A 22205-nucleotide genomic window follows, 5' to 3' on the forward strand; every position below is an offset into this window, starting at 1 on the left:
ATACATAAGTCACCTGCCTTTTATCTTGCTGTTCCGAACACTATGGCATACGGTGCTTATTTCTATGCAGTATAATACTTTCTAGGATCTTTTCAAATACCAATTGTTTTCACATTCCCTGATACCATAGAGGTGAGAGACAGCTGCCCAGCAGCAGAGTCATGTGACTTGCATTTTGTCAGGGAATTGGACAGAAACTGTCCTAACAGCTCAGTGACTGACAAATGAAAATACTTGTACATGATGGTCTAAATGTCTACATAACTTTGTCATTTTGTACATGGCGGAAGCCTGAAGGACAAGACCTTGAAGTGACAGTTTGTAACACAGAGAGCTTCAGTACTGTGCCAAAGACCTAAGCCATCAGCGAAATAGTTTAAAGCTATTTATCTGGGTAGTAAGTGTGTATCTGCTCAGATAAAAACACAATTTAACATTAAAATACATGCAAAAGACTAGTAACGCATAAAAAGTAACAAGTAACTTCTTCTGTTCCAAAAAGCTACTGATGTTTTGTTGGATGGTTAGAAGAACATTGCTTTGTTTCCTAAACTACTCCTTGAATGTATTCATGAAATTTCACCTGCTCACTTAATAAATTAACTTAATTAGTTAAATAACTTGATGAAGTATTGAGTAATCAAACATGGTATGCTATGTATATTGGATGCTTACTAAAAAAAAGTGGAGTGACTTTCGGAGAGGTTTGGAAATGCGTTAGCTGACACAGATTTGCAGACATAAACTCATATTTTACACGAGCATGACGATAATTTAAACATAAGCTTTGGCAGGCTAAGATTTTCCACAGTATTGCAGATCTTGTGCAAGGTTTCTCAGTTGTCTTTGAAACAGGAAGTGGGTGGAACTAATTATCTTCCTAATTGAGCTAAATATAGCCTTTTATACCACATAGCTCATTAGCTGTTCAAAGAGGACTAGATATACCATTCCATCCGTCCTGTGTACCACACAATAACTCAATGTGGAATTGTTGCTACCACTATTCAGGATAACTAAGGCAAAGGACTTGGGGAGGGAGGGGGGGTTCTGGCGCATACCACCATCTTGTTAAGTGACACCCAGCAGTCGGCAGGGAAGTCCTGCAGCATGGGCACCAGGAACTGCAGGCAGCCGTCCCAGTGACACAGCAGCAGCATCATGCCGATCAGATTGAAGATGCGCATCACCGCGCTGGCCAGGTCATAGGTCATGTGGAAGATCTGCAACACAGCACCGAGAAGGGAGATAAGACACGGCTGGGCACCATCTCCGCTTCCTGCAGGCGTCTGGAACGTTCCAGAGAGCTAAGAGAAAACTGGGGACATAGGAAGAAGAAAATTGGTGACCTATTAACCGTGCCTTGGCCGCACCAACACCAGGATATCATCCGCGTCTTTATTGCTTCCCTGTTATAAAGAAGCATCACAAATTCAAATATGATTAGAGTCAAATAGCAGAATCAATGCACTTGTTTTAATGCTTCTACACCCAACATGCCAATGTTTTCATTCCCAGGACCACATCACAGTTCCAGGCAGAAGCTGACAGAGATTTTGTACCGTTTGTCATCATGTCTGCTGCCGAGACCCAGATTTGCACAGCATTTATATACATGTCACTTGAAAAACTGACACATATTACCACATTCTTACAATAAAACAAATCAAATCGATCTGGAAATCATACGATGATGCATCGCTTGGTCGCTTAAAATTCATTCAGAGAATGAGTCAGGCTTCACCACGGTCTCCCCTGGGGGGGGAATGTGTTGGCTTGCATCTGGTTCCTGAAATGCCACCACACCAGGGACACACTAGGATGTATCTGGGTTTCAGCTGCAGCGTCACATTCGGAAGATGAGACTATGGTGGAAATCGTGGCAGCATAAGGAACGTAAGGCTGCTCAACAGCAGATTAATGCTCAGTACACATCACTGCCGATGTTCTCCAAAGAGACTAAAATCCTGACTGTTATCACAATTTTACGTTAACTACACCTTCATAATGCACATGGCTGGTGTACATCCAGTATAGAACACATATCCACAGCAGAGCACATTCAGTACTGTACAAAAGTCTTAGGCAGTCAAAGCAAATGTTTGAAGCCTATTTATCTGGGTAGGAACTGTATACTTGCTCAGGAAACACAATTTAACATTAGAATATATGTAAATTAACAGTAACACAATGAAAACTAACAAGAATTTCGTATTTGCTCCAAAAAATTACTGATGTCTTTTTGGATGGCTATGTTGCTTTGGTTGTCAGACCTCTCCTCAGCCACTCCATGTAATGTTACATTTTGCCGCAAGCTGAATTAATTAAGTAATTTAATTAGTCTAATAACTTCACTTTGGTTGGTTAGCCAAACATGGTGTTGCCGTTGGCCAAGTCAAAAAACAGTGCATCGGATAGCCGCAGCAAATACTTGGTGGACAATAGGAGTGGTTTTGAAATGGTTAAGCTGACACAATTTGACAGACATAATATTATAGTTCACGCCAACATGAATATCATTTTAAACATGATTCTCTTTGACTTTTATACAGTACTGTACATATTCACACACTGTGGGTGTGACCAGGGGAGAATATGCAAACTCCACACACGCAAGAAACAGAGGTAGGACTTCAAGGTGTTAAGCAAGTGTGTTAACATGTCACTCATAATAGCATTTTAAAAAGTAATATATATCAACACATATTAATGCTAATGGCTATAGCACATGGGAATAACAAGGAGTTAACAAAAAGAATTAGCTATTTTCAATAACTTGTTTCAATGTCTAATGTCACACAGCAATGCCTTGTCATGCAAAGACCAGGCTACCATCTGTCCTGCAGGGAAAACTTCTAATAATGCCCGATAAGTGCATTTTATTGCTTGTATAGCTTTTGTAGTTACATTACTGAGCCAGCATTTATACCCTTCTCATAAATATATTTCTATATATAAAAGTAAGTTGTGCGTGTGGTTTTCTGGGAATGGGCACGTAGCCAGGCTGCTCTGCCTGGCTCAGGACTCCAGCAGTGCTGAGCATATGGTGCCCAGCGTGACCGACAAAGCAGGCCACACCTGTGACAACGGCAGGCACACAAGAGCAAAGTTGATATCCCTGATATAACCCCAGAGGACGTGTCCCCCGTCTGTTAGGGCCTCAGAGCTTCCAAGCACTTCATAGCCCCTCCCCTTTTTGACGTGAGACTCGCAGTCTTGCCATCCAGCCTCCGCATTCTTATTTGCTAAGAATCTAGGCTCCAAAAACATACCTACATGGGAACAAAATGCAGCCTAACTGAGTACTGAGTACGGACAATGAGGTACCGTACTCTATTTGTATAATTGTCTCACAGAGTCAAGGTCTTCAGGAAACACGGGGTGTTTTTCAATACGAAGAACACAAAGATCGTACTTGTGGTCTTAGCAAGAGCGTTCTTGCTAACTTGCCTCCCAAGAATGAACTTGGGCTGCAATGAATCATGGGATTGTTCTCGTTTGGCGAGGATGCAACGATGGACCCTTGATATTTTGGGGTGAGGCAAAAATTACATTCTGGGATATTTTTTGTCCTCTGTATTTCTGTTCTTAGTATTGTAACTGGTCTTGGGCAATCGAAGATTACATTAATGCGTACGTGAGAACACAAGTACGGTCAAGTCGGCATAGTGAGAAACACCCAATGTTCTGGCCACTATGGTCTATGTGCTCAAGATGATTCTCTTCTGTGGCTCCCCAGCCCCCCCCCCCCCCTCCATTCCTTATCTACGTCGATTCACAGAACATCAGAATAGAAAAAGTAGAGTTTCCACACTGGATGAGATCAACTCTGGGTAAGAGGTGGGGATGTGATCCCGAGAGGGACAACAACCATCACTGACAGATGCCGCCCATCAGTCACCTGTACTGGAAAGTGACAGATGATGTGGTTTAGCGGTGCCCCCTGATACAGACTGACAACACCGCTGGCACAATCCTGCAGGACCTCCCTGGGCCTCCTACACGACTCCTCAGACATCTGTCATCAGCTCTGCGAGCGTCAGAGCCTCTGCATTACGCCTGGCCGCTTTATCGATCACCCAATCCATTAATCTTCACCTGTCAAAACAGATACTTTTTAAAACACATGTATTTTTACAGGATATTTATTGTTAAAACCCAACAACCGTAATATATGCGAGAGGCGGACTGTGGATGAAACCCTTGGCAAGTCCACTCATGAGACACTGGTACCAGTGTTTTGTTGTGGTCCATTGTGGTCTGCCATACCAGAGACAGCACAATGCTGACTACTAAATGGAGACAAGGTGGGCCCTTACTGACTTTTAAGAACATTGAACATTCAACACGCTTTCGGAGAGTGAGCCACGAACAGCGATCCAAAAAACGAAAAAACATCGTCAAAAAAAGATGAGTGCTTTTCATCTTGGTTCAATATGATTTCAATGCATAACCGACTAGAGCTCCGGCACACCTAATCTTAAAATGTGCAGGCCTAAATTCCAAATGAACAAAGCCAGTCCGTCATGTAGACAGGAGTTCCCATCATAAATGGAAGGGAAGCACTATTAGTCTTGGTCATCTTAAGCAAGTCTCCAGAGCTAAAGTGTTCTGGTGTTTGCAAATCACTCAATTTCATATAGATATACTGTAACAATGACGATATTAAGGAGACTGCTATGAAAGTTCATCGTTTAAAAGGTTCTGGCCACCTCTGCAGCACTGCAGCAAACGAGTTTCTCCGATCTTTAGCCTACAAAGGTCTGCTTCCGTGCTTGTGTCACTACTCTACAATTGAGAGGAATATTCCATTTATGAAGTGCCGAGCACACGTAGACACCTGAGTCATTGCACCCGGCTAGAGGACAATACTTGTAGCCGAAGCGGGGGTGGAACAGGAATCAGGTACACGCTTTATTGGTCCGGATTCCTGTAGTTCGTTTCTATTACCTGGCTGTGTTTCAATGGCTTTTTTGGGTTTGCTGTTACAACTAACAAGGCAGAACTTGATACGATGAGCAGACGGACTGGGTTCTCACAATAGAACAACAGGGCTGTTCCTTTCTTCTTATAGTCCCGGAAATACTGCTAAGCAACTCTGGGCCTGCATGTGATACTACACTGATGAGGCTGGGATAAACGAGAGGTCCGATACGGGGCTGCGAACCCCATGCGTCCTGGATTTGTGCCACACCACATGAATTTAAATGTATTTAAATGGAATCCATTAGCACAGTGACATACAACAGGAAAGGGGTGGGGAGGGGGGGGGGGTTCTGTTCCTGAGGAATGGGGCTTCTGCTGGGCCAGAATGACATGTGATGATGGATGGCATCTACTACCGTCACCAGAAGCCTTGTTATTGTCATGCTTTCCATTCCAGACTGCAAGCACAGCTGGAGAAACGTTCCCAAAACGCTGAGAGAACGCTAGAGTACTGATAAAGAGGAGAGGAAGGCAGCATGGATGAGAAGAATATTATTATGGATAATGAAGGAGGTGGAGAGTATGGAAAAGGAGGAAGGGATCTAGTGTGGATGAGGGAGGATGGCTGTGTGGATGGGACCTAGTTGATCTCTATCCAGACTCCCGTGTCCTGCTTCTTCTCTTTGTGCCCATGATGCATCAAACAAAGTCCCAAAGTGCATCTATAATGGTGCAGCAGATGGCAAAGAATTTACCTTTGTGTTTTCTAGAGTTCAATTACACTCACAGGCATATATTCCCTCGCTTGCCCTCACTGCAATGACACCAATCAACATGAATAGTGTGCGGCGTGCATGCTGTTGTCACCCACAGCTTCAATTACAGCAGAAAAAAGGAGTTAGCATTATTAGTGCCGCTGAAACTCTGAGCTACGCCATGCATTCAGAAAATAACTGCAGCAAAAACTTCCTAGTGTGTAACATCTTATTCATTTTATCTAAATAGCTGCCAATAGGCAATCAGACCAATGGAACTGATACATCTGGTCTCCAAACTAACTGAGCACAAAAGTCTTCTTTCTAGTGTGTTTCACTTCCTACTAAGAACTACTGACGAGCAACATATGAGCTAAAGACTGAAAGCTAAACTATTAAACGACTACACACAGAATGAAGTGCTTCTTGTTCACTTCAGCCTGCAAAAGTTGTGTACTGGGGAACCACTCAACTGAAAATGATATTAAATATAGACACGCTACATTGTCATGTGTTTTGGTAGCCAAAGTAGCACATATATTATTATTCACTTAATTTTTATCCCCACATGTAAATAATATTTTGTTTGACCAGCGCAACATAGACCATAGCATTATACTTTGGATTAAGCTCATCCTTGCCCTCTCATTGGTGGGTATATACCTTAATGTCTTTGTCCATGAGCCCACATACCTCCTCCCATTGGTGGATGTAGCGGATGAGCCTGGAAAGGCGCAGAAGGCGGAGCAAACTGAGGATCTTTGTGAAACGCACTATCCTTAGGGCACGTGCTGTCTTGTAGACTTCTGAATCAATGCCCTTCTCCACAATCAGGAAAATATAATCCACTGGGATGGAGGACACAAAGTCCACCACGAACCAGGTCTTCAGGTACTTCTTCTTTATTTCTTTGGGGTCAAGGATGATGTCCGTGTTGTCCTCGATCACAATGCCAGTGCGGAAATTGAGCACTAGGTCCATAAGGAAGAAAGTGTCTGACACGACATTGAAGATAATCCATGGTGTGGTGGTCTCATCTTTGAAAAAAGTGATGCCCACAGGGATGATGATGAGGTTTCCTACCATAAATAGCAACATTGTGAAATCCCAGTAGAACCTGCAATGGCAGGAAATAAAGACAAACACAAAAAGAGATGTTAAATATCGCTTTTGCTTCCAGTTACATACACTTTGTTTCAACATTTACAATTATTATCATGAATTACTCATCTGTATTTCAGCCAGCCTACCATTTCCCATTAAAAATAAAATATCCACTTTGGATTTTGAGAGAGGATTCTTTTAATTAACATTACCCAGTGGGCATTTGTGTTGCCATTTTGGCATACAACAACAATCCAACTGGCTACAATCTGCTGCTGTGGCAGTATCCAGCTGAAAGGATACTGTCCTAATCTGTAAGCCACCCTCTGAGAAAGCGTGTATGTACTGAGACGTGTATGAAAATGAATTCATCCTGACATCTTTCAGAAATGCTAGTGATTAAGCTTTACCTTTTTACAGACTGCAAGGTCAATACAAGGATATTCCGAAGGCAGCAGCGGCTGATGAAACCAGAGCCATCTGTCGAATTGATTTTTAACTCTGTCAACGAGGGAGGAATATAAAACTGGAAACTGAAAAATTGGTCTTAAATATACATGACCTCTACAGCGTCTCAGATTTAATAACACAGGAAGGGAATGCATACATACCAGACGGTTCTAGAATAAGGTTCTACAAACCTTCTTATATCCACTTTGCTGTCACTATGCCTTACATGTTAAAATTTCTAATTAAGTGAATAAAGATGGGGGGAATATTTTTGGCCTCCCATATGTTCAGGTAATGAATCTATTATGTAGTTGGTTAGCAGACAGCACAGCCTAAAGAAGCTCACGAAGTTTACACTTCGCCCACTGAGATATTTTGCTGAGGTCCAGCACATATAACTTCAACTGCAGTAAAAGGAAACATCAAAGGCCCATCTGGGAACTTAAACTAGGAAAATCCTCCAACTGAAATTTCACTTTGTTGACCACACAAGTGACGGAAAAATAAAGAGATTCGTATGAACAGCGAAGTTGTCAGAGGTGTAGGAGCAGACAGAGCTGGCTGGTCCAGGAAACAGTGGGACACCCTTTCCAGTAGCTCAAGGCCACCTCTGCATCAGAGTGCCCCCCCCCCCCCCCCCACCCACTGTGCTGCTGAGTCACGTCCCCACAGGCGAACCAAATCGCACACTTGGATTCAGGATGCAATGACCCACGTCATACAAAAGCCACAGTGATCAGGTCTCCTCTGCACTTACAATCTCGTCGCCCAATTGCATCATGACATATCACGTACGTGTCAAATTACACCAACACAATGCAAACCAAGCAGCTAAGCAGCGGTAATTGAATCAATTATAACTGCTGCAGACATGAATATACTAGTAAGTGTAATTAATTAGAGTAAATATTAAATGTATTGAAGACAAGCATGGATTCCACTTGGCTGTCCACCCTCATTGAGATGCCTTAACATGACCACAACCCATCAATATCAACAGCAGGGGTGGTGTGTGTCTCAATAAGTTAGGTCTCTACGCCTGTCATCTTAGGGTTGCTGGTTTGAACGCCCGTGGAAGACGGAATAGTCACATCACTTGAATGGCTTCCCTAGTCCAGTTCCAGGGGAGCCAGTTAAGTCACTGTCCCAGGCCCTCCCCCCAAGTGCAATGCTTGTGGCTAAACACAGAAGCTTCACTCAGTCCAAGCCACTCATGTCCTTTTTTTTATATATATTTTAATATATATATATTGATTTTTATGTTCATTTTAATTTATGTTTTGGCATGCAATATTTTGAGTTTGTCATTGTGTGCCACAGTCTATAACTAAACCTGGCAATACTAAATACTTCAAGGTACTTTGTAGTAATTAGTGCAAGAGGCCTTTTGTGGTCTGAATTTTTTATTATTATTATTATTATTATTATTATTATTTCAAATTGACTTTAAAATTTGTAGAACTACTTATCACATTGCATGCCTTATCAGTAACCCCCAGCGTTGATGAAACCAAATATAAAGTAGTGACAGTGATTAAGTAATAGAAAAGAGTACTATCAAAAATGTCTGAACAATTTGGTCTGGTTTTCCGCCAGCCATTTCCCCCCCTACGCGTGACACATGCAATGTCCCATGTGAGCTATCCATGGTGCTGAAAAAATGGCAACGGTGACTACAGCGGCTACTGCACATTGTCTGTCGAGGCAGACGGCGAAGTTCTAAAGCCAAAAATATTATGCATCTGAAATTTGGTCATTTCACTGGTGTACAGTCAGAGAGAACTGCAAAAATACTTTCACCATGGGTTCCAGCAGTTTGGAATTTAATGAAAACTTGGTAGGAAATGAAGATGAGTTCATGCTCATCTGCGTGTTTATACTGAAAGAGTGCAGGTGAAATCTGCAAATTAGCAGTTAGCAAACATATAATCCACTAATGTCATTACTCTTTAACCTTGGAATATTTTATATGTACATAAATCGTGGTATAATTCCATGAAGCTCCACAACATCCGATTTTCATTACACTACTCTTATCACACTAAAATACTACAGCAGACATTTTTATAATAACATCACAGTGAAAATAACAGGACATGGACATCAACAGCTGTGTCCAATCATTAGCTTTCAAGCTTGGTTTCAGCTACTGAGTGCTTGCAAAAGTGCCAATTATTTGGCTTTTTAAAGAAAATCTAAAGCCGGAGACATGCTGAATAGCAGTGAATTTCCAAGCACATAGGGGACCTTCTGTTTGCAATCACGCTGTTAGGTCAAGGTGACATTGCAAAGTGAGGACTCAACACACCACGCGATTCACGACGACAAAGTCACGAATTTTCTTACTACTGGCATGGAGTCGTTCTGCAAATCAGCAAATTTTGTTCTTATTTAAAAATATGTTTATATATATATATATATATATATATATATATATATATATATATATATATATATATATATGCTGACACCGAAATCTAAAATGCACTTATCGGAAAATTCGACAGAAATACGGAATAATTATTTGAATTCCCTACAAATACAATATAGCATGTCATTTCAATTCTGATCGCCAATGACAAACCAGCAGCAAGCAAAAAGGTCGAAACGCTCATGAATACGTTGCCTTTAGGCAATAACATAAGTATTAGAATTAAATAATAAAACCATTTGCCTGCAATTATAAGAATTATTAATAATAAATACTAGTTAATGACGACCGGTTATGTCTCGAATGTTTTCTGTCAAATCATTCGGGTCACTTGTGAAGGTGCACTGCTAATCACTGCGTTTTAGGCCAGATCACTTACTCTATATAAAAGGGTTAGTTGAAAAGCGAAAGCATTCAAACCGAGGCAATAATAAATCATCATATTTTTAAAAAGTCAATGTCATATAACAGAAATATAATAGAAATATGTTTTCATATATTCTTGAGAGAACAACAATAGTAGAAAACCGCATTAAATATATAAATATATATATATAGTTAATATCTACAAAATGCCTTTAAAAGTCAGCAGACCGGTTATGTTCACGTTGCAGAAAACCGCGTAACGACTCGCGAGCCTCATCCCAAGCGCGAGACGCCACCGCGCGAGCTTGGAAATCTGGCACGTGACGAGCACCTTAAAAAGACCCAGTGAAAAGTAATTCACCCCATTGCTCTGGTCCTTTTACGCTCGCTTAAATTTACGCGAGCCGAGAAGGACCGACTAGTTGTACTTAAGCGCGCTCTGTCCAGTAGCTTCCTGTCACGTTGGGATGTGGCCATGCGGCCAGTTCAATTCAGCCCCTTACCTGAAATCGCTGTAAGGATGAATAATCCAGTTGCCCGCTGATTTAACCCGCTCCTGTTCCCGTTCTACTGCCTTTTGACTTCCAAACATGCGTAAGGAGAATTTGTTAACCCCCGGCTGCAGCATACTGCTGAACTGCCGCTGCATGAAGCTGGCCTGACTGCCTCGGTGCTCCGCGTCCTCGGCCACGATCTGAGGTCCATCTTCGGACTTATGAAAGGTGACAGAATTCCTGGCCTGCCGGGTTTGACTCTGGCCGTGGACGGCAGATGATGCTTTTCTGCTGGGCGCATTGGAAAAAGAGACCTTGGAGTCCTTTTTCTCGGAGACCAGAGTGTCACCCCCCTGTCCCTGTGAAAGGGACCCAACGGGGGTTGCCGACCCGTCCATGCTGGCGGTTGAATTGGTGACACCCCGCTTATTCCCGTCCTCGCCTCCAACTCCCCGGTTGCTCATTTTCTCCTGCTTCGCGATGCCAGAACACGGGCTGATTGTAGCGGTGGAGTCTCTCCTGCACTCCCCGTTTTTGTTGCATTTCATGCCCGCGACGGGAGTCGGGCTTCCCTGCCCACCTGCGCTGGCAGACGCCGCAGTCGGCGGTCCTCCGGTAGGTGTGTCTCCTGCTATGCCCCTATCCACGCCGCCTGGTACAGCACCATCTCCCGAGCAGACCTCGGAGGAGGTAACGGTGGCCTCGGACGACTCGCATTGCAAAAGAGAGAGCTCGCTGCTTGACTTCTTGCTCGCCGTCGCGGCAACTCCCCCTCCTGGCTTAAAGTTCTTCATCCTGATGCTGCCGCCGCCGCCGCCGCTGCTGCTGCCACTACCGCCAGAGCGACGCAGCCGCGGCTGCTGAAATCTCAGCTCCTCCTCACCGTCCTCCGCTTCGTCCATGACGGCACTCCTGTCAGGAGGCTTTAAATATGGAGCGGGCCGGTCATCGATAGTGCCGGAGGCGGGCGACGGGCAGTCCTTGGTCCCGATCACGCTTACGGCACCGTCCGGCGCAGATTCGGCAGCACCGCTATGGCTGCTCCGGCTGCCGCTCGCCTTCCTTTTCATCGCAGCCGCGCAGCCCGGAGAAACCTCCTTTTTGTCCATGACATTGGGAAGATCAAATTTTGCCTCCAATTATCTTGAGAGAAACCCCAGACGAGAAGAGAGAGGGGAGGGAGCGAGCCATATAGCAGGCGAGAGAGGGACGGCGAGCGAGAGACATGGACAGGGGGAGAAAACGGAAACATACGTGACTTTTTTGTAAACTATACCGTTGTGCATAGAGGTTTCACAAGGTTAGTTAGACGCATATCCATTTTTAGACCTACCAAGGATCTTTAGTATTCACTTTCAACCCAATAGCTTTCACACATTATCAGAAAATGTTTGGATATGTCCAAATGTTATTTTCATTATTTGTAATATATGCCAAAGTCAGTCGACATTTTATATTTGAACGCTGTTTCTTTAACAAGAAGCTTATATGAATAGATTATAGTATATCGCATTTCACTAATTTTGAAAATAAATATTGCATTTATAAGGTGTCACAAAATGGTATGGTATAATGCCGTTGTTTCAATGATGACATCATTTGCAGGTTTTTAGACAGCCAAGTTTTAAAAGGCTCAATTGCCGTGGATATTTGGGAGTTCAGATGGTGTCCTGGCGCCCTCTTGTGTTTAAAAGGGAGCAATGACTGCTACAAATCAATGCAAGTTAAACATTTTCGATCGATGTTACAATAAAGCTCGGTTCGTACTTGTAGTTCACAAGAACTTTCTGCTCAAATGACAAATTTCAACAAATCAGAAATATAACTTTTGTACGCAAAAATTATTTCGTTAAACGTTATATGTTTTATACACCGTTACCTTCATAAAACGTGCAAAAAGAGTACAAGGAAGTTACGGAAGGTCACATGAAAACAAATGTACAGGCGGGGTATGAATGGCAAGAGGTGGATTTGAGCTCCTTCGGTTGATCGTGCTGTTGTCTTGGAATGACAATGAGGAAATCCGGCCAGTGAATGCGACTCAGGCATTCTGCAACTGCACTGTCGGTAGTATCTAGACCGGGAACTTCACCAGTCGCAGCAAGCAGGACAGCAGAGCTGTGCACAGGGTGGGAACTTCCCAGCACGCCAAAGGGGAAAAAATACTCTGCCCAACCCATCCCAACAACAGCCTTCTGTCTCTGTTGCAGTCTGGGAGATGCTGCTTCGACCCAGAGGCCGATACTGAGACTTAGATCGAGTTTCTGCCCTCAGGCGGCCTGCTTAGTAATCGAGGCCCTGTAAGAGCTGACGTACTTCACATTCTGTGCGGTCGCCACTCTGTTCTGACTTAAACTGCCAATACAAACACACATTTAAATTGCCGCTTTTATATTTTGTCCCATTTTTTCGTCGTCATTTTAGGTCTTTTCAGTCAAGGGAGTAGGTGAGGAAAGCATTTCACTACGCACATATACAGTCTTTGCATGTGACAAAACTTGAAATGGAAACCACTGTTAACCATTTTCAGGTGAAATCATAGATGTAAGACAAGGGAGTGCTGTGCTGTGTTCTGCTGTCAGCCTGGTTCTTCCCTATGCTTTTAATGAAAGTGCCCATTGAAAATGGGACAGTACAGATACGTCACATGGGGAACCTTGGGAATTCATCCATCCTCTAAGCAGTTATCCTAGTCAGGTTCTCAGTGGGCCTGGAGCCACAAGGCTGGGGCGTATCCTGGATGAATGCGGGGGAAATATATACGCACAAATATACTATGGGCAATTTGGAGACACCAGAAAGCCTCTCTGCACGTCTGGACTTTGGGACAAAGACATAGTATGGAAAGGAAACACACAGGACAGTGGGCAACTACCCACAATGCCCATAATCTAAATGAATTCAAATGGAGCTTTGTGTTCGACGTAAGAAAAAAACGACCTGCGAAGCAAGGAAAAACCTCAACCCTAAGCCAAGCCATAATCATAATGCCTCAATTTCACTGGGGTGAGATACGGTATTTAATGCAGCGCTATTGACTGGCGATTGGGAATAGTAGGATTCACATAACCTGCGTGGGTAAGTACACAAGTGGAGAAATAGGACTTTCATACTGTCAATGTGCAGAGTGACTCAAGGGTTAAAGCCAAGAGGCAGCGTGATGGTCTTAACAGGGCGGCACCATTTTATAAAACCCAGAGAAAAGGACAAAATTATCCAAAGCCATTAGCACATCCTCTACGCGTTAGAAGCGTGCGCAGAGGAAAGACACTGGTCCCGTGACGACTGAAAGCGGCACCGCATGCGTAGCATCGCAAAGCGCTGCGAAAACAGGAGCCAGTACCTGAAACAGGAAGCATCACAATAAGACTTAATACCGCCGCTGATAGCATCAGTCGGCGGTTCGGTGACTCACAAGGACATCACTGACAGCACAAGGTTAATGTACAATGAAAACGCTCAAGCCTGAAATACAGGACGACGCCACTGCCCAGGGGCACCTTACCTTCACAGACACGTCAGACAATCTCAGCCCGGTCCCCCCACATATGATGGTAATGATGGTGAAATAAGTCCCCACTTTGCACCATGGGTGAAATCATCCATGTCCAGCATCACTAGACACTATTGCTTCCCACTGAATGAAGTCAGGCAGACAGCACATGGCAACCCCAACCCAGCGTGCATCTTTCAGAACCTCCCCATGACTTTAGGGCACCACATTATACACAGTGTACCCCCCCCCCCACCCCACCCCACCCCCCACATAACACACACAGACGTATTAATTGTCTCTTTAATGTTCCACAAAATGTCCTCGGTGTCAACATGCTTTAGAATAAAATTTGACAGTCACAACTCAAATTAACGCTTCAAAAATTAGATGGCATAACGGACTTCAAGGTTTCTTACCAATATACCTCAAATAACATTATATCCCACTTGGTCATCATGATCAACCCCCACCCCAACAAACTGCTCGAATAAATTTCATATGGAATTGGCCATGTTACATTATGCACTGAAATTATGAAGTCTGAAAGTCCACAATGGCAGATATGTTCTTCAACCCCAGAATCCCATATTACACAATTACTTATCATAAAATGTGCAGCAAAGAGGTCATTAAAGCATTGTAATAAATTTTGTCTTAAGAAAAAAAACTAAAATCTGAGCCACCCAAGGCTTCTGTGCTAAGATTGAACACAGGCAAGCATGTGGACCCATGTGTTTTTAGAAAAATGCATTTCAAATGTGGGTCTTCAGCACAAGTCGTTAGTCTGGCAATTAAAATGTGGCAACACACAAAAAACAGGAGGACGAAACCCCTAGATTTACATAAAACACATTAAGGTATTGATATTAACACACCAAAAATGAAAATGCAAAGTAGTAACCATGCTGTAGCTTCCCCCCCCCCCACAATGACACTGTAAATTCAAGATGTACAGTAGCTTGGCTGTCAAATGAGCAACATCAATACAAGGGCAAAAAAGCACTAGCACATCTATGAGACCACTCAATCAACCCTGGGCGTGTGCATCTACACTAAAAATCTGTGATATTTTAACACCAACGGTGATCTATAATTAATGCAATTCCGCGTGATGATGCTTCTGGACTGTAGTCTCCTGGATTCCTGCAAGGACAAAAAAATAACCATTGTGATACATCTACAAATTAAATAATGGGAGCTTAAATGTGGGAGGGGGGGGGAACTACAATATACAGCCTCATCCATGTTCATTTTTGTTTGGAAAATGATATAGGAAGTGGCAGATCAAAGTGTCACTTGGGGATCCAAAATTTACAAGCTGCTTCAGCTTTAACTCAGCTTCAGATAATCCTTAAGCCACAAGGAAACAATTTTATTTTTGGATCAGACATAGGCAAAGAGAATTGAGCAGTATGATAAAAAAAAGGAGCAGGAAACACTACTGTAAGTGAGGACAGGATCGAGCAAAAGCAAATCGCATCAATACCACAGCAGCAGAACAGCTCACACACCTGAGTACACCACTCAGTTGGAGTTCCTCTGCCGGATGTTCTTGTCTGTGTGATTGGCAGTAGTGTCACCCTTCCTGTAAGGGGGAAAAAAAACCATTCAACTCAAAGTTCTCCAACTCAAAGCAGGTAATGTCATCAAGACGTAAAAACAAATGTTTTTCTTACAGAGGAGCAGCACCTGAGTCGTCATCTACAGGATGCCATCAGTGCATGAGGAGTGAAAGACATTCAATTAGTTTAGCTGCACACAGGAGAAACACAAAACTTAGCATAACCATCAGAAAACAGCACACAGCTGAATAGCATAACACCCACATCACGCAGGAAGTCATTCTCACACTCTTAGCCAGAGCAACATGGGCCTAAGGCTATTAATCAAGAAATCAGAGCTGAGCAAGTCAGGGGGTGGATAGTTCAGATCCAGAAAGTAAAAATCCAGACCAAGATTTTGCTCCAACCAACCAGTTGAGTATAAAGAGGCCGTCATAGAATACTTAACTGGCTGGTTGGAAGAAAATCATGGTCTGGATTTTTACTTTCTGGACCCGAACTAACCGCCTCTGGTTCAAGTCTATAAAACCTCAGTTTCACCTTCAACTAGCTAAAAGGTACAGGAATTTGATTTTAAAACATGCTGAATTAAAATGAAGTCAAGCCAACCTTTAAGCAAAATGAAAACTGCATTTTGTTAATTATGACCTTAATATACAATCTAGCTGCGGCAAAATGCAGGACTCCACCCCAACCAGCACAGAAGCTAGATGGGACAAACATATCAACTACATCATATGTCAGCCTTTCATGCAGAACTGCCTCTGCCAGAGACCCTACTGGGCAACAGAGCACACAGGGTCAGACAGAGATGCAGACTTTCACCGGCACCAGACCTTTCTTTGAAAGGCAACCAGGGAAAGAGTCATTTTAAAATTTCTGCAACCATAAGCAATTTCGCTACTAATAAGCCAGCACTATATTAATTTATCAGGGGGGTAAGGGGGTTAAAAAAAAGGAAACCCACTTCAATCTATCATGCAGGTTTAACTTACCAATGTGTAAAAAGCAGCAACAAATAACAAAATCAGTGAATAAACATTGGAACAGAGACTAAAGCAAAACAGAACTTGACTAACAAGGAAACAAATTTACAACTGTATTAAAAGTTCAAAACTGAAGAATTTTAGGCAGTGTAGACGCGGCAATAAGACATTAGACGACCACGTTGTAGATTTTAATCTGAACTATTAGCATGGATATGATGTAAGCTGTACCACTTGTTGGGGACAGATGACATATTGTGTTAGAGTCAGGAGTGGAGAGAAAGGAAGCATACCATCGTTGATCTCGTCAGGCTTCCTGCGCTTCTCGTAAATGAAGATCACGGCGATGAGGACAATGACCTCCGCCACGATACCTAGGAAGGGCCAGAGGGCGGCCAGCCGGCTGCGCACACGCAGCTGAATACTGTCCTCCTCCACGCCGAGCTCGTTGATCCCACGACACACGTATGTGGCGGCGTCGAGTTGGATGTCCAGATCTAATATAATTAGGGTTGTCTTGTTGGGCGTGCTCTTTATCTCGTATTTTTCAGTGTCATTGGTAATTATTTTCTGCGTTAGGATGAAAAGGGGGGGGGGGGGAACTCAGATCCAATTTAAAGGACACCTCTACAGAAGATAATTCAAGCCAGCGACCAACACACACGAAAAAAAATTTTAATAGAAAAAACAAGCACATACCTCTTGCATGTCGTGCTTGATCAACCAAACCCAAGTGTTAGGCAATGGATAGCCGTGGCTCAAACATACCAAGACACCCTTATCCTTCTCATTGCCATGTTCAGAATGCTTGGACGCTCCCACATGGGGAACAGCTGAAGGAGAAACCATTATTACATTATCCATTGTTACGAAACCGCCCCCCACAGGGAGCCAATATTACATTTTCCATAAAGAAATACATTATTCATTGGGTTGTCCAACTACCATGCAGTTCCACGCAAATGAGGTCAAGCCAAATGATTCATTTACCAATCAATTTGCATACAAATTACTTACTTTTAACTTCAATATTCTTATGTTCGGTGTGACCATCCATAAAAGTAAAGACGCAGGCATACACTCCTCCAGAAGAGGGATCGATTTTGTCCAACCTAGCATTAAAGAAAGCAAAATCAGGATGGCACCAGAACATTTAATGCCGAATTCGGTGAAAACAGTCACACCACAAGCAGTAAAACTAGAGCACAAGACCACAGACTTCCATGTTCAAAACTAGACAAAAACAACAGGTGAAATCCAAAAGGGGGCTGCAAGTGGAGAAGTTTCTCCTCAAATTACAGCGGAACTCCACATGGTTCTAGTGAGCTGAAACCAGGGGTGTATCAAACGAGGTTTATATAACACACGTTATATTCACACCCAAAGGATCGAGAAAAGGCCCTTTCAAGAGCCTTGCTGCAGTACAATTTCCACACAGAGAGCCATTTGTGAAGCTCACTACATTCTTACAATCACATTACAAACTTAGTAAAAATTTAAATAGACCAAATCCTCTACCTCATGTTGAATCATATTTTAGATCATTTTATTTGAAACGTGAACCAAAATTAAAGCTGTGCAACGAGGTGATGGTATGAGAATGACAGTAAGTGCCTTTATCTCTCCCAAATTAAGCGTGCACAAAACCACACAGCACAGAGCTGTAACTCGAAGGGCAAGCAATAATTAACCGCTTAGTTATTATAACGTGTCTGCTGAGAGCAATCACAACATACAAATTATTTATACGCTCTGTCAGCAACTCAACTGCAAGTAGCATTCACACATTCCATTCTCCTTAACCAGACTGTCAGACCTAAATCAGAAAAAAAGCCCCACTCAATAAACCAATGGCGAGGGGGGGGGGGGGTTAAAGGTCATCTATCAGGACTCCTTCTCCGGCAGTAAACACTGTGCTTTAAAGTTTAGCATCTTTGATTGCAGAGCCCCACGGGTTTTAACAAACTGATCAGTACTCAGTTTAAATCTTAGGAACTTGGCAAACACTAGCATTCTCTAATGGCCTTTGGACCCTGTGTCAGGTGTCCCAGTTTTAAACAATAAACAAAGACTCTGCTGTAGATGCAGAGAAGCCTCGAACAACAACCGGTCATTCTCACAAGCAAACGACACCCCTCCGTAAGACGAAAGGGCTTAGTCTCATACCTGTACTCCATGTGCAATGCTGAAGAGTCCTTCCTCGTAGACTCGATAGTCTTATCATTTTTGGTCCAGTAGTGACTCTTGACCTCCCATTGGGTGCTGGTCAAGTTACAGCTCAGAATGGCAGAAGTGGCATTATACACTTCCGGGGGTGTGGCCACAATATCTGCAGAAGAACATAAAATTTAAGTTTGTGACGTGTGTGTGACATTCACTGCAACCTAGGTTTACCAAACAAGGGCAATTATGTCTCAGAGGTGGCAAAGAAGCATATACTATATATACTATGCAAACAACCAACTAATGGATCCAGAACTATCTGGATGGTTGGAGCGTCTGCAGTTTTCATTGCATTCTAGCCCTCAGCTAATAAATTAGCCTGCTTAAAAGGCTATGTCAGCTGTTGGGAATGGTCCCATCAAGTCACTGTCAACTGAAGGCAACTGGTGTCACCTTCCAACTAAACCAGATGCAATGAAAACTCACATGCACAACGCTGGGCTCCACTAACCAGCACTACTGAGACAGCCCACCCAACCTCATAAACGGGTACGTCGAACGGAAGCAATGCAAACCCAAAAGTCCACAGCAAACGAACACAGAAGAGACGAAAGGAGAGATGGACAGAAACGCAGAGGAGCACTTACCAAACAAGCCTTGGTTAGATAACGGACAAAAGGAAAGCTAAGTAAAGGCTACACTATCTAGGGGGCACGGTAAGCTGCCCCCCCCCCCCCCCCCCCCATGTTTAAGTGACACATGGACACAATGCAAAGGCGAAGACCTACTACAAGACAGAGGGTTCGAATGAGGGTATGCTTAAAGCAGGCAGAAGCCTTTATAGGGAATGATATAAAGCCGGTACAGCACCTCTAAAACAATTCTGGCAGGAGGATGCAGAACATGGGAGCCAGCGGGAACAGAAGTATGGGCTGGGGGCACTGAAAATGTCACGCTCACCCTCCAATAAGGGTGTGGCAGCACATACTGCCCTCAGCAGGCAAACACCTGCATGCCAATCCTTCCGCTGACTGAAAGCTCGGAGCTGAAGACCAGCCAGCAACCCAGTCAATTAGGCAGCTGGATAAAAATTCTCATTAAGCCCCGCCCCCTCCCTCACGCCATGCTCACACCTGTGTGTTCAAGTCATCCCGCAATATCCCAGAAAGATAAAACATTACCCACAGTCTTCAGTATATTCCATTTGGGTCAATGGTAACCTCACTAAACTGACTGAATGCTACATTGGTAAGAATCAAAATGGGTCATTGGTAAGATGCCTGATGGTCAATGGGAGCACAAACAAGAGAAAAGAAAAAAAGATGATTAGAAAACAAAACATGAAATGGTGAACAGAGGCTCTGGATTTAACAGCAGTTTACCTGTCAGGGAAGTAGACAAGCTTAAATAAAATATTCAGGGTAAACAAACATGTGGAATCCACAACGGCATGAGTATAACTTAATTTATGAAGATGAAATTAGTTTCAGTGGATGTTTGGGCAAAGAGTGTTTAAAAGGTTTGGGGAAACTGGCACAAAAAGGTGGGAAGATCCATTACAAATATGGACTACACAATGGCAATTCAGTACTATTTTATGAGAATATGACTGTAGTAGCATCTTAAATGGGGAAAAAATCAGACTCCTCAAATCACATTTAGCTGTGGTTTCAGGAAAGGTGTGCAAGGACAACGGCTGAAATGCTACGTATTGATGCATTAACGCACAACTTTAAATGCGATACTCCCTGAGCTATGCACTCCCCCTAACAGGGACATGGCAGCCATTGCAAAACAGCCCTTTTCAAATACTCCGTCCCACATGACCCATCAGGACCCCCCACCCCCCATTTCACCATAAACCACTGTAGCAATATCTTTCATGCGGGAGGAAAAAAAAACGTGAAATGTAAAGACAAAAAAATCTACCACGACCCACGGAGGGTTTAAACCACATGGTTTAAAGCAGACAGCGTATGATATTGTAATAATGACTTAAATGCTGACATAGCACTTGGTTAATAAACAACAATACATTTTAAAAGTACTTTCAAAACAGTTCACCACAAGGTCAATGTAGTAACCTAAAATTTAACAGTTATAAACCGTAGCAAGTTTCTTAAATGTTCGGCAAAATAAGTAACCCGACATACCGTATTAAGGACACCCGTGTTATTAGAAAAATTATTTTAATGCGTGGGCCTAAAAATTAATCCGCTAAAAACAATGCAGGCGTGCAAGCCATTATGTTAAGATGGGAGAAATCAGCGTCTACATTACGATAATGAAAGTTTAATCGTAAATATACATATTTAACCTTGCATGTTATACATCAACTTTAACACGAATACGGCGAAACCAACTATGTTATGCACTTTAATCAATAGTGCGCTAAATCTATCTATTTTTGAAATTAATAGGTTAAAATACAAAAACATATCAAAAGCATCGTGCCATCGACTCGCTTAAATGTAACATTTCAAACTTGCTTCTTTGAAGCATTTTCCATAGACACGCAGTTTGTTGGCGGGCCAACGTTATACTGTATACTAGTTAAGACCAGTTTAGCTGTTAGCCAAGAGGCTGCCCAGCATAACTAGTCGCTCATTTTGAAATGTTACAAAGATGAATCAGACGTTGCCACATTATTTCACGCCCAGTGAAACGCAGAAGCCAAAGGCAGTGAGGAGCCAACATGTCTGCTCGGTACCGAGACACTAATTCGGCCCGGAATACGGAGAGTCCACTGAACGGTTTATCTATTACTTACTGCTGGCACTTATCGCTATGGTAGCCAACACGACGCGCAATGATTAGCTTGTTGACTAAGTAACTACTTACAGCAAACAATTTTCTCTCATACCACCTGTAACAAAGTCACCACCCTACAAACAAAACCAATCGATACATTTATACACGAAAATGGCTAATAACAAACGTTACCAACGTCAACAATCTGATGAATAACCTAAACACACTCCCGTTTGCTTAATTATTTTTCGAGGGGTAGCCAATACGTTACATACACTGCGCGTTCGGTTATGTAATAAACATTAACATTAAAAAAAAACAACTCACCTGAAGCACTGGCTTCATAAAGGCACAAAAAAAAAACCCCGAATGTAAAGAGCATCATTTTTCGATGTTAACCCAGCCGTAAAAGCACAGAAATCGCTCCCCTCGGCCACCAACGCTTCACCTTAACAACAACCTTCGCTTTGGAGGAAGGCGACTGACCGAAGGCTCCACACCCGCCGCGCACGTACGCATGTGCGCAGCACGCACCGGCACGCTCACTTCCGGTGAAAAGATTCGAGACCTTCCGCTTGCTACCCCTGTCCTGCGTCTGGAAATGGGATCTTGTTCTTGTTAACTTGTGATTGAACAAGATGTGCTCTGTTCAAGACTCTCTTTAGTTAAACCACTAATCCAGATGTCCCATCAAATCTAAAAAAATCATTACAAAGAAAGC

At 43.0% G+C, this 22205-nt stretch overlaps 2 protein-coding genes across 4 annotated transcripts in view; both read right to left on the reverse strand.

The window, feature by feature from the left end:
• LOC111836700 (potassium/sodium hyperpolarization-activated cyclic nucleotide-gated channel 2-like) overlaps positions 1-11815 on the reverse strand; it is a 30787-nt gene extending 18972 nt beyond the window's left edge. Inside the window, exons 1-3 of one of the 2 annotated variants that reach the window (XM_023798214.2) lie at positions 10536-11815; positions 6375-6798; positions 1062-1223 (exon numbers count right to left, since the gene is read on the reverse strand). In XM_023798214.2, coding sequence (XP_023653982.1) covers positions 1062-1223; positions 6375-6798; positions 10536-11635 — 1686 coding nt within the window. In that variant the 5' untranslated portion in view covers positions 11636-11815. Of the gene's footprint in view, positions 1-1061; positions 1224-6344; positions 6799-10535 lie in introns of both variants that reach the window. The other variant, XM_072704221.1, reaches the window with a different exon arrangement.
• A 2493-nt stretch (positions 11816-14308) lies between these two features.
• On the reverse strand, positions 14309-22005 carry LOC111836686 (basigin-like). 2 transcript variants are annotated; one of them, XM_072704159.1, is made up of 9 exons: positions 21812-22005; positions 19919-20013; positions 18737-18899; positions 17588-17682; positions 17270-17403; positions 16864-17140; positions 15699-15723; positions 15534-15607; positions 14309-15165 (listed from the first exon to the last, which is right to left on the reverse strand). In XM_072704159.1, the coding sequence occupies exons 2-8, from the start codon at positions 19935-19937 to the stop codon at positions 15547-15549; spliced, it is 774 nt and encodes a 257-aa protein (XP_072560260.1). In that variant the 5' UTR covers positions 19938-20013; positions 21812-22005; the 3' UTR covers positions 14309-15165; positions 15534-15546. The 2 variants fall into 2 exon arrangements, with proteins under 2 accessions (XP_072560260.1, XP_023653961.1); XM_023798193.2 differs by lacking the exon at positions 19919-20013.
• Positions 22006-22205: the final 200 nt, after the last annotated feature.

This window comes from Paramormyrops kingsleyae, chromosome 21 (genome assembly GCF_048594095.1).
Source record: "Paramormyrops kingsleyae isolate MSU_618 chromosome 21, PKINGS_0.4, whole genome shotgun sequence".
NCBI classification, from domain to species: domain Eukaryota; kingdom Metazoa; phylum Chordata; class Actinopteri; order Osteoglossiformes; family Mormyridae; genus Paramormyrops; species Paramormyrops kingsleyae.